The 15,713-nt window shown below is 41.9% G+C and overlaps 1 protein-coding gene across 2 annotated transcripts in view; it reads left to right on the top strand.

Annotated features, from left to right (window-relative positions):
- Positions 1–1,128: 1,128 nt before the first annotated feature.
- OSBPL11 (oxysterol binding protein like 11) overlaps positions 1,129–15,713 on the top strand; it is a 63,036-nt gene continuing 48,451 nt past the window's right edge. Inside the window, exon 1 of one of the 2 annotated variants that reach the window (XM_048870425.2) lies at positions 1,129–1,665. In XM_048870425.2, the coding sequence (XP_048726382.2) occupies positions 1,526–1,665 (140 nt within the window). In that variant the 5' untranslated portion in view covers positions 1,129–1,525. The remainder of the gene's footprint in view (positions 1,666–15,713) is intronic. The other variant, XM_048870423.2, reaches the window with a different exon arrangement.

The raw sequence follows: 15,713 nt of genomic DNA, 5'->3' as shown, positions 1-15,713 counted from the left end.
ATCCCATGATGATGATAATAAAGAGGGCAGAGTGCAGGTCAGGCAGTCAGATTATCAAATTAATCAGTCAAGTAATCAGTTTACCACACAGGTATCACCCCAGATCTATGGTATAGCCCTATTTGTAACTTTTAAAACAAATGTTTGTAGCCCTCTCCCAGTGGGGCAGAAGAAAGGGCGAGTGGTTAGGGCACTTGCTTAGGCTTGGAAGATCTGGATTCGAGTTGCTGCTCTCTCACAGATTTCCTATGTGATTTTTATCCCCATCTGTAAAATAGGGATAAATAGCTCTTCCATACTTCACAGGGGTGTGGGGATGATAAATACTATAGAGTCTGAGGCGCTCAGATACTGCGACAAGGGGAGCTGGGTAAGTACCATAGATAGGATTGCCACCCTTAGCAGACGGAGGTGCAGGTTAAACTTGTTTGTGTTGACATGGCTGGAACCGCCAGCATGACCCGGGGACAAGCTTGCATGTTTCCACAGGGCTGGCTTCCAGACTCCCACAAGCAGGTTTCCACGCTGCCCTGGCACCCTGAATGCAGGAGCGTCTCAGGGCCTGACTGAAACACACCCTGCAAAGGCTCTCTCCAACCCCTTGCCCGTCAAACCGCTCCCCACAGAGGTGGCCCCTGTCCCAGATTGGGATCGTCCCCCTTCGCCCCAAGGAGCTGCTGTGAAGGAGGGAGGCGCCCCCTTCCCCTGGGGGGGGCAGTACCAGGGTTGGGGTGCTGGGGTGGCTGCTGTCCCAGGGCTTCCATCATACGGTTTGGTTCAATGGGTCTCTTTAACCCCAGGATACGCTTTGTTCCAGCACCCCTGCGTGGGGCTGCTGCCGTGACAGGGAATCGCCCCCTTCTCCTGGGGAGGGCGGGACCGCGGGCGCTGCGAGGGAGGGAGGCGGCCCGCCTCGCCCCTCTCTGCCCGTGACAAAGATGGCAGCCGAGCCTTCTCTACCCGCGTCGGGCGGCTGACCCGGAAGGGGAGGCGGCGCTGGCGCTCTCTGGGCGCAGGGAGGACGGCGGCGGCGGGCCGGGCCCAGCCGAGCCGAGCGGGCTCTGTGTCTCCGTCCGCCGCACGCTGAGGCCGGACCCTGGTGGGTGGGGAGCAGCGAGAGGGCGGGCGAGTGGGGCGGGACCTAGAGGCCACAGGAGGCGGGCGCGGCCGAGCCCCACGGCCGGAGCGGGGGCCTGGCGTGGGCGGTGGCTCAGGCGCACCCAGGGAGCGGAGCCTGTGCCACGGGGAGCCCAGCGCCGGGCGGCAGGGAGCGAGGAGGCCGAGAGGGAGGGAGCGGAGCAGCCCCGCGCCCTCTCCCTGCTGAGCTCCAGCCGGTTCCTCTGCCCCGGTGACGGCTGCACCCCGGGGCCTGCGCCGCCCCCTTGCCCAGAGTCTCCCCCTCCCGCGCCTGGGTCGCTGGCTTCCCGCGGAGACCCGCTGCCCCCTGCGGGGTGCTGTGGGAGCGGCGCCTGGGGCGTAGGGCCCTTCGGATTCCGCCTGGGTCGGGTGGCTTAAAAACGGTGCCATGCAAAGTGGGGAGTCGGCCTCGGCCGCAGCCATGAGGGTGTCCGAGAGCGAAGCGAAGCTGGAGATCCCGCTCCCGGCCCAGAACAGCAGCAGGAGCCCCGGCAGCCGGGGCGGCAGCGCCAAGGGCTGGCAATACAGGTAGGTCCTGCTCTGGTGGCCTGGCGACCATCCCCTAAGGAAAGGGGGTGAAGGGGATCCCTTGTGTGAGCTATTTACGGGTATCCTGCTTTCCCAGGTGTATCTCGCTTGGGGTAACAGCCTCTCTCCAGACCCCGACTGCCCTGTGATGTAATACTGTAACCCCAGAGGGGACAAAACGTGGGGGGAACCAGCCTTCCTTTGCGGGGAGGATAGTCCCCAGGACCTCAAAGGTCGGAGACACAGAGCTGAACAGGAGAGAAAGGGAGGCTGGAGAGAGGAGACAGAATGGGAAGTCAGAAGCAAAGATCTCAAGTAAATCTGACTGACCTACATACTTATTCATTTGTCATCTCATTTTAGGACGATATGTTCACTTTTACTCCATGTAAATCCGTTGTTGTAATTTATTAGCATAATTAATAAAATCAGGAAGCTGAAGTTAGAGAGACTACTATGAGAGAGATGGAAATTAATCCCAAATCATTTCAACTTCTTTGATTTTTAATTATTTGAGTTGTTTCAGATCTTACCCTGATATTTAGGGTTTACAAGGTAACTCTGTGGTTAGTGAACTTGTCTAATCAGTTCCTTGTTTCTACTAAGTGAATTAATTTTCTTGATTGAGAAGTCACCTTTGTGAAATCAGTTGTCTTGCACAGAGAAAAAACTTTTAGATTATTTGTGCTGCTGTGAAATTTTATACCTCTGTTTCATGGCAACAACATGTCATTTGTGACATATGTCTGTTGCAATTGGAAACCAAGGATGCTGCTGGTTTCTACTTGTGAAGCTTCTTTTGTTCTTACTCTATAAAATGGTTGTCAACAGTACTGTAATACTTATGAAGCGTGAGATAAAATCACACCTAGTCATTCCATTTGCATGGAATAACATGGCCATGGATTTAATTATATTGTGTCTGTATTTTATTTAGGCTTGTATTAATATTGATGCTTAGTTCCCAAAGCTTGTTAGAAATATTAACCTATATTATAGTATTAAAGCTATAGTATTCTCAGATTAAATTATTTTTAAATCAACTATTCAGTGTTTATGCTGTTCACTTTTTTGCATTTCTGTCAGCTTAGACAATGAAAATGTTAGCTTCCAGTCAGTTACGTTTTCAAGTTCTTGTGCATTAGCACAAAGCTGCAATATTTGAGTTGCAAATGCTATAAGGAAATATTTGTTGGTTTTTAAAAAAATCAAAACATGGCAACATTTTTATTTGTCTTAACTTTCGAAAAAGGTTGTTTTCTTCTCACTTCCTCCCAAAACTTAAACTACAGGCCAAATTTGACCAGGCAGTGTCTTTCAGAGTTTTACTAAAACCTTTATAATTTATACTGAAACAGCATACTTTTCAGTGACTGATGATAGGTGGAAACTACTCCTCCTTCCCCCTACAAAATGCAGAGACTTTTCTCTCTCAAATGTTGAGACCTTTGATGTCATAAATATTCAGTTGAACAGTAAGTGTATGCCATTTTTAAAAGAAAAGAAAAACAATGTTACCAATGTGCCTGACAAATTAAACTGTAAAGGTAAATTCAGTGGTTGTGGAGGCAGGGCGGGAAATTTTTTTTTTTTTTTAAATTCAGTAGACAATATCAAGTTAAAATCTGGTCCATTAAAAACAAAACAATTAAATAGATTTGGGTGCTATGTTTGCTGTGAAATTCCTCTTCTTTTTTTGTTTTTGTTTTGCATTCATATTCCCCTTTCTGCCATTTAATATCTCTCTCTCCCCCCCTCCAAATCCCCCCCCGCATAGATTGAGCTCTCTGGGATAGGCACCATCTTTGTTACACATGTGTACAGTAAGTCCTTGATCCTTGACTGGTGTTCCTACACACTATTGTAATAAAAATTCTAAATAACAATAATGCTGTTTCAGAGTAACAGCCGTGTTAGTCTGTATTCGGAAAAAGAAAAGGAGTACTTGTGGCAACTTAGAGACTAACCAATTTACTTGAACATAAGCTTATGCTCAAATAAATTGGTTAGTCTCTAAGTTGCCACAAGTACTCCTTTTCTTTTTGCGAATAATGCTGTTTGTAAGACTTTTTTTGCAAACTGAGAAAGTGACTGACCATTTAAATGGCATTACATTTAAAGTATTACATTTTAAATATTAGTCAAAATAGGTTAGATCTTGTATCCACCTTTTTTATACAGAACAGTATTTGATTGTAATGGGTTATATATTGTAAACTAACTGTACTGACCTTGACATGGGGATTACTTCTATTGTTGAGCAGATGTGCGGGCATTAAGGACGTGGAATAACTTGTGGCTGAAAGGTAAAGAAATATATATTCTGCATTTTTAAAATGCACACTGACTATGCAGTCTTTAGAGGAATATTGCAGGAAGTGAAATCTAAAGGCAATGGACACAGCAAACAAAAGCCTTGCTCCCAGATGTCTTGGAGTAAAGTTTTGAGGAGATTAAAAAGTTCAACATTCTTGCATTTCAAGCTATGAGTAGGAAGAAAAATGTGTAAGGCAGTGAAAGACCAAGAAATACATTAAAAACCATCCTTTAATCAGATCTAAAATTAACTAACAGCTAAGGCATATATTTTGAAATTAAGGTGATTTGCCTCTTGGGGTTGACTTTGATAAGAATCCTTTCTAGTGAAGTTTGGATAAGTTGGAGTTAATCTGAAAGATCAGAGAGTCTCCCCCGAGGGATCTATCTAATATCTGTAGGCTCTTATAACATGCCCATCACCAGAGTATCTGAACCCCCAAAATGCCAATTTTTAAGCCTACTGGTCTGCCTTTTAAGACTGTAAATTAAATTAGGGAAACCAAGTAAACTCAATGCTCAAATAAATTGGTTAGTCTCTAAGGTGCCACAAGTACTCCTTTTCTTTTTGCGAATACAGACTAACACGGCTGTTACTCTGAAACAAGTAAACTCAGTTACTGCAGCACACATAGTATTTGAGAGCACTGGTTGGTTATTCTCTAACCTCTGCAGTAGGTTGATCCTTGATTCCCAACTCTGATTTTCTTTTTGTTATATACTTATGTCAACATTATAACTAAGTTTTAGCTGGGCAGTGCATCAGAATTGCATAGCTAGTAGTAACTGATTTGATTAAGATTGGATTTTTGAGGATAAACCAGAGCTTCCATTAAAGTCAAGTATTGTGATGAGTAAGGAAGTTCAATGCATCAGTTTTAGTGGCCAGTTTTCTTACGCCACTTCTTTGTAACTTCCACTCTAACTCTTGTCCCTACCTGTTCTCTCTTGTTATCATTTCTGCTCTGTTCTGTTTAAAGGTAAAACTTCTTAGACTCCTTGTCTGTGGATTTTTTTTTTTTTGGTGGTGATTTCAAATTATTATTCTAAACTTCTTTTGCTTTGCAGCAGCCAGCCCACAGCGCCTTTCACAGAGAGAGGCGAAATGACAGATTATTATTACCTGATAAGTCTGTTTTAGAGCTGGCATGCTTGCATCTCCTCTGTCTCCTTCTTGCTTTTCTTCTTCCCCCTCCCTCTGTTTCTCTGTTACCAATGCCCTTAAAAAACTCATAGTTGGGTGCTAGAATTGTGACATCAAGAAGTAAGTCACCAATTGGCATCACTCTCTCTCTCCTTCTACCTTTACCTTTCCTGTGTTTTCATACTGCTTTCCTATTGGTTAAATGCCTTAGCTCTAAAGTTTCAAATGATTAGAAATTTGGATGCTTCAATTTTTAGGTGTTCATCTTAACACATCTTAAAGATGCCTGGCTTTCAGAAAGTGCTGAGCCTCCAACCCTTTGAAAATTGGGACCCTTTAAGGTGGCTCAAGTTGGGTACCAAAAACTTGAGGCATCCAGATAGTCATTTGAAAACTTGGGCCTTAATTCTTAATGTGTGTGGCTTTTTAAAATCCTTTATTATTAAAGTTAAAATTAGTATGTGCTTTCTCCTGTTTAAAGCTCATCTTTCTCCTTCCCTTTCCATTTTTTGCTTTCCTTTTCCTGTATAGTGCCTGCTCTTCACTTCCCCCATAGTCTCTTCCCATTTGCAACTCTGTGCCTTTTTTGTGTGTCACTCCTATGCCTGTTACAGACTCACTCTTCCTATGTATCCAGTGACCTCCTTCTCCTTGAAATCTCTGAGAAGTTGCTTCTTTCATGACTGATCTCCTCTACGGCACGATATACTCATGCCCTGGATCGTGCAAAAGTTAATAAATCTTTTATTTAAAAAAACCCCATAAAACAAATTCAAAGTGAAGATAAATTAATTTACCCACTTACAAAGTAATACACTCAAGCAGTCTGTAAAGCACAGTGTGCACCTGTGTTTAGTAGATAATAAATAATTACATGCCAGCATGGAGTTACAGCATCACTGTTTAAATATTGTCTGTTGGGAGCTGCATTGGCAAGCCTCGGTCATGGGGATCTGCATGGGCATGCAGTCAGTCGTGATTTGTCAGCGGGGATGGCTGAAAAGACTTAGTGCTTGTTGCTGCTTATCTTAATTTTTGACTTCTCTGTACTGAGAGATTGCACCATGTTACAGGGCTGTCAATCGCAGTTAACTCATGCAAATTTATTCAAAAAAATTAATCACAATTTAAAAAATTAATTGCGATTAATCGCACTGTTAAACAATAGAATACCAATTGAAATTTATTACATATTTTTGGATTTTTTCTACATTTTCAAATATAATCGATTTCAATTACAACACAGAACACAGTGTACAGTGCTCACTTTATATTACTTTTGATTATCATTTTTATAGTGCAAATATTTGTAAACAAAAGAAATAGTATTTTTCAATTCACCTCATTCAAGTACTGTAGTGCAATCTTTCTTATGAATGTGCAACTTACTAATGTAGTTTTTTTTACATAAAAAAACAAAAACTCAAAAACAAAACAATGTAACACTTTACTGTCTACAAGCCCACTCAGTCCTACTTCTTGTTCACCTAATTGCCAAGACAAACAAGTTTGTTTGCATTTATGGGAGATAGTACTGTCCGCTTCTTAATTACAATGCACCTGAAAGTGAGAACAGGCATTTGCATGGCACTGTTGTAGCTGGTGTCGCAAATTATTTACGTGCCAGATGCACTAAAGATTCATATGCCTCTTCATGCTTTGGCCATCGTTACAGAGGACATGCTTCCATGCTGATGACGCTTGTTTAAAAAAGCGTCAATTAAATTTGTGACTGATCTCCTTGGGGAAGAATTGTATGTCTCCTGCTCTGTTTTACCCACATTCTGCCATATATTTAATGTTATAGCTGTCTCGGATGATGACCCAGTATGTTGTTGGTTTGAGAACACTTTCACTGCAAATTTGACAAAATGCAAAGATACCAATGTGAAATTTCTAAAGATAACTACAGCACTCAACCCAAGATTTAAGAATCTGAAGTGCCTTCCAAAATCTGAGGGGGATGGGTTGTGGAGCATGCTTTCAGAAGTCTTAAAAGAGCAATACTTTGATGCGGAAATTACAGAACCCAAACCACCAAAAAAGAAAATCAACCTTCTGCAGGTGGCATCTGACTCAGATGATGAAATGAACAGGTGTTGGTCCACACTCCTTTGGATCGTTATCGAGCAGAACCCGTCATCAGCATGGACACGTCCTCTGGAATGGTGGTTGAAGCATCAAGGGACATAGGAATCTTTAGCGCATCTGGCATGTAAATACCTTACGACACCGGCTACAACAGTGCCATACAAATGCCTGTTCTCACTTTCAGGTGACACTGTAAACAAGAAGCGGGCAGCATTATCTTCTGGCAATGTAAACAAACTTGTTTTTCTGAGTGATTGGCTGAGCAAGAAGTAGGACTGATTGGAATTACAGGCGCTAAAGTTTTACATTGTTTTATTTTTGAATGCAAGTTTTTTTCGTACATAATTCTACATTTGTAAGTTCAACTTTCATGATAGAGTTTGGACTACAGTACTTGTATTTTTCAAGTCATTTAATACTTTTTTCTTTTTTTACAGTGCAAATATTTGCAATAAAAAATAAATGTAAAGTGAGCACTATACGCTTCCTATTCTGTGTTGTAATTGAAATCAATAAATTTGAAAATGTAGGAAACATCCAAAAATATTTAAATAAATGGTATTCTGTTGTTTTAATAGTGTTAACATTTTTTTTAATTGCGTGATTAATCACTTGGCAGCCCTAGTTGTAATTCATATTAACAAAGGAGTTAAGCACAACTTATCACTCAATATAGACAAGGACTGTCGAGTTTAAAATTGTCAGCTGGTTGTGGTTAACCTTAGGGTCCATCCTGGGTTCACAATTATTAATATGATGAGGAGATGTGATTTTTAAAACACAACCTTTCTTGTTTACCTTGAGTCTTTAACATTGTGTTAACAAATGTTCTAACAGAAAGAATTTCCCCAGTGTAGGCAAGTTTATGTTCATGTTTATGCATGAACTAAAGCACTAGATGGGTGGAACAAAGGGAAGGTCACACAGGATGTTGACGTATGAGCAGTGAACCTGGCTGGTGTTAAAGAAGTGGACAGGATTATGAAAGAATGGCTAAAGGAATTCGGACAGACACTCAGAGGTGCAACTCCTATGGTTAGCTGTCTGCTACAAAGAAAAAAATACCTGGGCCCAATTACACATGAAGTGGGCCAAAGGGGAGGGAGTGCTGAATTTTCCTCTCCACTGGCTTGTCAGGGCTGATGAGTGGTTGCTAAGAGTGTTATCCAGGTCTTGCTGCCATTGAGCGTCTTCATCGTGTAGGACCGTGAAAGTGAAGGCCGTAGAACCCATGGGGGCAGGAATGTGCAAAAGGCTCTGTTGACTGTATCATAGTAGAATATTTGTCTTAGTGATTTGACCCAAGATCACTAGATATTAAAACTAAATAGAATGTACAGGGGAAATGTTTTTAACATGTCATTCTGAGAGATCAGATCATTTATGCTGTTGATGGCTTCCTGTGGAATGAATTCCCATGGGAACCAAGGACCGTCACAAATCTCATTACCTTTTCACTACAAGTGCAAGGTCTTCAACCTTGTCTTCTCTAATGTAAACACATAACTACATGTATATTAAGAGTAAAAATATTACCAAAACAAAACGTACCACTAGGCACAACATAAGAAATTCTCTCCTTGGGGAGAACAAACCATGCATGGCAGATGTTTGTCATGTCACATAATGTACTACAGGAAAACACTTGACTATTACATGTATGTATACAGTATAAGAACATACAAAGAATAGAATAGTTCCCTGAAAAATAGGGAATGTATACAGGACTCTTACTTATCCTGAGCATTCTATCATGATACATGTTCCTCACATTAGATTATAGGTGCAGCTGGTAGCATCGCCTATCATTACGGTTGCCTAACGCTTTCCATTATAAGACCCTGTTTTTAGTTGCTTGTAACTTTGCCAAACTTTAACCATTTAGACTGAAATTTTCTGTGCTAGGTGGCTGCCTGAGGCAGATTATTTTTGGGGAGAAGTTCAGCTGTTTGAGAATGATGCTAGGGAAAAATACATTGTTTTGCCCATGTTAAGAAATTCTGGAAATCCTTTCTTTGAAAAAGCTGTAGCTCCCCCCCCATGCTTTGGAGCAGAGCCTTGAAATTTGGCAGGTGGTCACCTTTGTGTACTAACTCTGTGAAAATCTGCCCAAATTTGGCCAAGTTCTGTGCCTTTGCAAAATTGCAGTGTGCACATGCTTTGTAGAGACATCTTAGATTTTAGCAGCTAGATACCCCGAACGCTGCATCTACACTGGGCGGGCTCCATCTCTGTTTTTGCCACAGAACTCCTGTGTGATGCTAGTCATTGCTTAAACCAAACTTTTCACTTGTGGTCATTAATTGTGTGTTCTTTATTTTTTCAAGTCAGGCATCCAGATTCTGAGGCTTGGGTTTTCAGAAGTTCTGAGCACTTACAGCTGCAACTGAAGTCAATGGGAGCTGTGCTTTGAATATATAAAATGCTATATAATGCTATGTACAGTGAAAAATCAGGTCTTGGGCATCTCAGATTGGGCATCCAAACTTAGTGGATAATTTTGACCGTGATCTCTCGGTGCCTCAGTTCTCCATCTCTGAAATGGGGATAATACCTCTCATCTCACCAGGGTGTTGTGAAAATAAATTAATGTTTGTGAAGCACTTAGATACAACAGTGATGCACACTATAGAAAAGCCCATGGGGAAATTTAATAATTCTGTCTTCAGAGCAAGGTTTGAATAATGTACAGCAAATAAGGCATGGGGCCACACATTGAGCAAGGAGGAGAAAACACAATATTGAATAGCTGTTAAATGAGCATAGTCTATTCTGTACTCTGAATGAGGTATGGCAAAAAAACCCATGTAATTAAACACTATTATGGAGGTCAAATTAAAATGGCAAAGGCAACCTTAATTCTGGCATTTCCTAGCTTTTGAGTGCTTGACTTTGCAACCTTAATGTTTTTTTAACTTTTAATTTTGTGGTGTGCATGCATAGTATTTGAAACAATCCTCTGAGTATCCAGACAAATTGCAGTTTATTGTAAAATGAATTTAGCATTGTTAGGTGCTTTTCAGCTGACACACACACAGAATAAAACCAATGAATCTGAGAGTCTTGATTTTGAACCATTTCTGAGATGTGGCACTTAACAGTTAATGATCTTTCTTCCAAGATTCTTCCAAAGGTGGTTTAGGGGATGGTGAAAGGACTTAATAGCGGATGTCAATCGGTTGCATAATTGATTGCTTATGACTTGATGTTTGCTGCAAAGTCTATAATAGCCATGTAGAGTATCAATATTATTCCGGGATACGGTAGTTTTATAGTTACAAGAAAACCCTCTCATGTTTCTTGGTAGGCTGGGACCTACTACGTACTATTGTTTAGCAAGAAATGCAGTTGTGAAAAGAGACATAGGAGCTGCAGAGCAAACTATTGTTCTGGGCCATGCTTGTGCTAACCTAGATACGCTTTATAGAGATTTGTTTCAGAGTAGCAGCTGTGTTCGTTTGTATCCGCAAAAAGAAAAGGAGTACTTGTGGCACCTTAGAGACTCACAAATTTTTTTGAGCATAAGCTGTAGCTCACGAAAGCTTATGCTCAAATAAATTTGTTAGTCTCTAAGGTGCCACAAGTACTCCTTTTCTTTTAGAGATTTGTTGTTGTTTTTTGCCTATTTCTGTGCATAATTATTGCTTAGGGTCCATTACTCTAAAAGTGAAATCCTCTTTATTTGGTTTCAAGAATAAGCCTGACATTTAATTCCAAGAAAATGCATAGAAGCAAATTTTGTGTTGTAACGTAACTCTGAGTAGAGCAGCTTTGATTCACCTTCTGAACTGAATGAAATTGATGTCAGGAGACTAGCAAGTGAATGTTCTGTTGATATTTATCAGAAACTGCAATTACTAAGTGAAGTGGTGCATTGCTTAATTTGTGGTACCAGACTCAAAGGGAAATTTGTTGATATAAAAATGATAATGAAGCTATACCTATGGAGACAGTAACAATTTCTGTGCTCCACTGTGTAACATAACTATACTATTGAAATGTTGGCATCTTGGGACGTTTGTTTGACACATCCATCTCCAAAACCTTGCAGTTCATTTTATCTAGATGTATATGCCAGACTGTATTGATGATGATTTTAATGGTGGTCTTCAGAAGCCAGATAAGACAACCATAGGATTTTCAAAAATGGCTAGTGGTTTTGCATGTCTCCATTTTTAGGTGCTCAATTTGAGATATTTTAAAGGGTCCTGTTTTTCAGAAAGTGCTGAGAATGTACCCTATGAAAATTGGGCCTCTTTAAAATGCCTCAAACTGAGGCTTCTGAAATCTCCAGTACTTCTGATACTGTAAGCCAGTGTCGCCCATAGATTTACTTTAGAGTTCATTTTGAATTGATGATCATAGTTGTGTATGTGGGAGGAGTCTTTGCTAAATTTAGATGTATTTACAGAGTAGTTTCAGTATTAATGTAAGCAGAAGTTAAATTGCTTGTTTAAACACCCACTTCAGTGTGTTTGTATGGCAGATATATTTTGAGTGCTAAAGAGCCTTCTAAATGACAGTGCAGTTAAACAGGCCATTTTACAGCTGTCCAATGAGAGCAATGTTTTGCTTTTTATTCATTAGGTGTAGGGTCTTTGCTCTGTTTGCTAATTTCTGCCCTAGCAGAGTTAGCGTGGTCACTTAAGGAGTTTCATTAATATAATGGACAGTAGGTATTACTATGCAGCCTTTCCCTCCCTGTCTTGCAAGTTCAGGCAGAATGGTATTTCAAAACACTTAGGGCTGATTTAAAATTCCTGTTGACAATAAGTTTTCAGGGGGAATAACTCTTTTCTCCCAGTGCATACTGGCGCTTTCAGTGGGTACAGAAATATTAATATCTTATAACCTATTCGGATTTCAGCCTTGCTATAAAAACTGAGCAGTGTTATTGAACTAGAATCTAATGTAATAGCAAATCCTCTCAGTTTGAACTTAGAACAAAGAGGGATGATCTCTTGTAGGTAGTAGGTTATAGCCTGAAACATTTATAAATGGAAAGGGGTAAGCAGTGTGTTTAACTGAAATAAGTGTCTTGGAGCACTTCTAGAGGCTTACTTTGTGTTGTCCTCAAATTATTGATGTCTTTGTGTTACAGAATCCTAGAAAAGTTAAGGGAGAGCCCTTGAGAGGTTATCACAGGGGTGGGCAAACTTTTTGCCCCGAGGGCCACATCTGGGTATAGAAATTATATGGTGGGCCATGGATGCTCACGAAATTGGGGTTGGGGTGTAGGAGTGGGTGTGGGATCTGGGGTGGGGCCAGAAATGAAGAGCTCGGTGTGCGGGAGGGCTGGGACAGGGGTGTGTGGTGTGAGGGCTCTGGCTGGGTGTGCAGGCTCTGGGGTGGGGCTGGGGATGAAGGTTTGGGGGTGCAGGAGGGTGCTCCAGGCTGGGGTTGGGGGGGAGGATCAGGGCTTCGGCAGGGAGTTGGGGCGCGGGGGAGTGGCTTGGGGTGCAGGCTCTGGGCAACGCTTACCTCAAGTGGCTCCTGGAAGCAGCGGTATGTCCCCGCTCTGGGTCCTATGCAGAAGCATGGCCAGGTGGCTCTGCTGCACGCTGCCCCATCCACAGACGCCGCCCCTGCAGTTCCCAATGGCCGTGATTCCCGGCCAATGGGAGCTGTGGAGGTGGCGCTTGGGGCAGTGTGTGGAGTGGAGCCCCCTGGATGCCCCTACAAGTAGAAGCCTGAGGGGAGACGTGCTGCTGCTTCCGGGAACCACGAAGAGTGGCTCCCGACCCTGCTCCCCGGCTGGAGCGCAGGATCAGGGTAAGCCCCAGACTCTGCTCCCTACCTGGAGCTCGAAGGCCGGATTAAAACGGCTGGCTGGCCATAGTGTGCCCACCCCCAGGTTGTCCAGTCCAGTCCCCCACCTTGAGGCAGGACCAAGTAAACCTAAACCATCCATGACAGGTGTTTATCCAATCTGTTCTTAAAAACATCCAGTGATGAGGATTCCACAATCTCTCTTGGAAGGAAGCTTTCTAAACTCAATCTCCTTTGCTGCAGATTAAGCCCATTACTTCTTGTCCTACCTTCAGTGGACATGGAGAATGACTGATCATTGTCCTCTTTATAACAGCCTTTAATGGGTTTGAAGACTGTCATCAGATCTTCTTTTTCTCAAGACTAACCATGTCCAATTTTTTAACTTTTTTTTACTCTGTCCTCAGAGGTTAGGTTTTCTAAACTTTTTTTTATCATTTTCGTTGCTCTCTGCTGGACTCTCTCTATTTGTCCACATCTTACCTAAAGTGTGGTGTCCAGAATTGGACACAGTACTCCAGCTGAGGCCTCACTGGTGCCAAGCAGAGTGGGGAAAGTTACCTCCCATGTCTTACATATGAAACTCCTGTTAATATACTTCAGTGATATTAGCCTTTTCATGACTGCATCATGTTGTTGACTCCTATTCAGTTTGTGATCCTCTGTAACCCTCAGCTCCTTTTCAGCAGTGTTACTACCTAGCTAGTGATTCTCCATTTGTAGTTGTATATTTGATTTTTCCTTCCTATATGAAGTATTTTGCAATTTATTGAATGTCAGCTTCTTAATTGCAGACCAACTCTCCAACTTGTCAAGATCATTTTGAATTCCTATCCTGCCCTCCGAACACCTCCCAGTTTGGTGATGTCCGCAAATCTTATAAGCTTACTCTCCACTCCATTTATCAAAGTCATTAATGAAAATATGGAATAGTGCCAGACCCAGGACTGACTCCTGCCGGACTCCATTAGATACACCCTCCCAGTTTGATAGTGAATCATTGCTAACTACTCTGAGTATGGTCTTTCAAAAGGTTGTGCACCCACCTTATGGTAATTTCATCTAGGCCACATTTCCCTAGTTTGCTTATGAGACTGTCATGTGGGACTGTGTCAAAAGCCTTACTAAAATCAAAATATATTTTGTCTACGGCTTCCCACCCTCTCCCGGCCCCATCCACTAGGCCAGTAACCCTGTCAAAGAAGGAAATGAGGCTGATTTAACATGATTGCTGGCTATTCCTTATAACCCTCTTATCATCTAGGTGCTTACAAATTGATTGATCAGTAATTTGTTCCAGTATCTTTCCAAGTGTCGAAGTTAGCCTGACTGATGGTCTGTAATTCCTCCGTAATTTGGTCCCATATTTAACAACAGATACTATGTTTACCCGTTTCCCGTCCTTTGGGATCTCATTCATCCTCCATGAATTCTTGAAATAATTGCTAATGGTTTTGAGATTGCTTCAGTTAGTTCCTTAAGTACCCTAGAGCAGTGGCTCTCAACTGTCTGTCTACTGTATCCCTTTCAGGAATCTGATTTGTTTTCTGTACTCCCAAATTTCATCTCACTTAAAACTACTGGCTTGCAAAATCAGACATAAAAATACAAAAGCGTCACAACACACTGTTACTGAAAAATTGTTTATTTTCTTCTTTTTACCATATAATTATACATCAATTGGAATATAAATATTGTACTTACATTTCAGTATATAGTAGAGCAGTATAAACAAGTAATTGTTTGAAATTTTAGTTTGTACTGACTTTGCTAGTGCTTTTTATGTAGCCTGTTGTAAAACTAGGCAAATATCTAGATGATGTCCCCCCTGGAAGACCTCTGTGTACCGCTGGTTGAGAACCACTGCCCTAGAGGAACTTGTTTCCTAGATTTGCTTGCACTGTATTTTGACTGAGTGGAGGAGAATGTGCTGATTGCCACAGAAAACAGTAAGTGTGAAAAATACAACTTCTTCTGCCACAAGTCTAAATGATGGAACAGGAACCGCTGCTTCCAGTTTGCAGTTGACTATTGAAATGCTGGTGAATTGCACAGTGAATCTTACTTTATTTCCCCCTTCTAAATAGCTTTTGAGAAAAAAATAGGATGTCAGAGTATATGCTCTTTAAATGATCAAGCAACTTCTGCTGTCTCTCACTTGATGCCTATAGGGTCCCACCCATGCCCAAAAGACAGCAGGAGGGAAAGGAGAACTCTTGAGATTTGGGTGGTTTCCCAGTATCGCATGGGTGTGGCACCACAGTTCTAGGAACCTGTCCTCAGAGGAAGTAGTGGGGTGGTTTTGTCCCCCCCCCACCCCTGCTTTTTTAAAAGGGAACTAATAATGCTATGTAGATGGAAACTTTTGGACAGTCCATATGCAAGGGGAATAAACTAATATAGTCAGCAAGCCCCTGCACACTTTTCCTGAGATTTTAGATGAGCAAATGTTAAGTGAGATCGGGGTATTACCTTTCAATTAGGAATTTTTAAAACCGTTACTTAGTTTACATTTTTCAAAAACATAGGGTTGTGCCTTCTATTAGCTACGAATACCCTCTTCTTTCCCTTTTCCTGCTATTTGTTTGGTTTTTTTTACTCACTTTGTTACAGTTGAATTGAAGGCAACATGTAAGTTCTCGGTGGATGAGACTCTGGTTTCCTGTGTTCGTACATAGCTGAGTACAATGGGGCCCTGATCCTGGAGGTGCCTTCATGTACTATCCTG

Source organism: Caretta caretta, chromosome 11, assembly GCF_965140235.1.
Source record: "Caretta caretta isolate rCarCar2 chromosome 11, rCarCar1.hap1, whole genome shotgun sequence".
NCBI lineage: Eukaryota > Metazoa > Chordata > Testudines > Cheloniidae > Caretta > Caretta caretta.
Note: the sequence above shows the minus strand (reverse complement) of the source record. Positions and strands in the feature narration are given on the sequence as shown.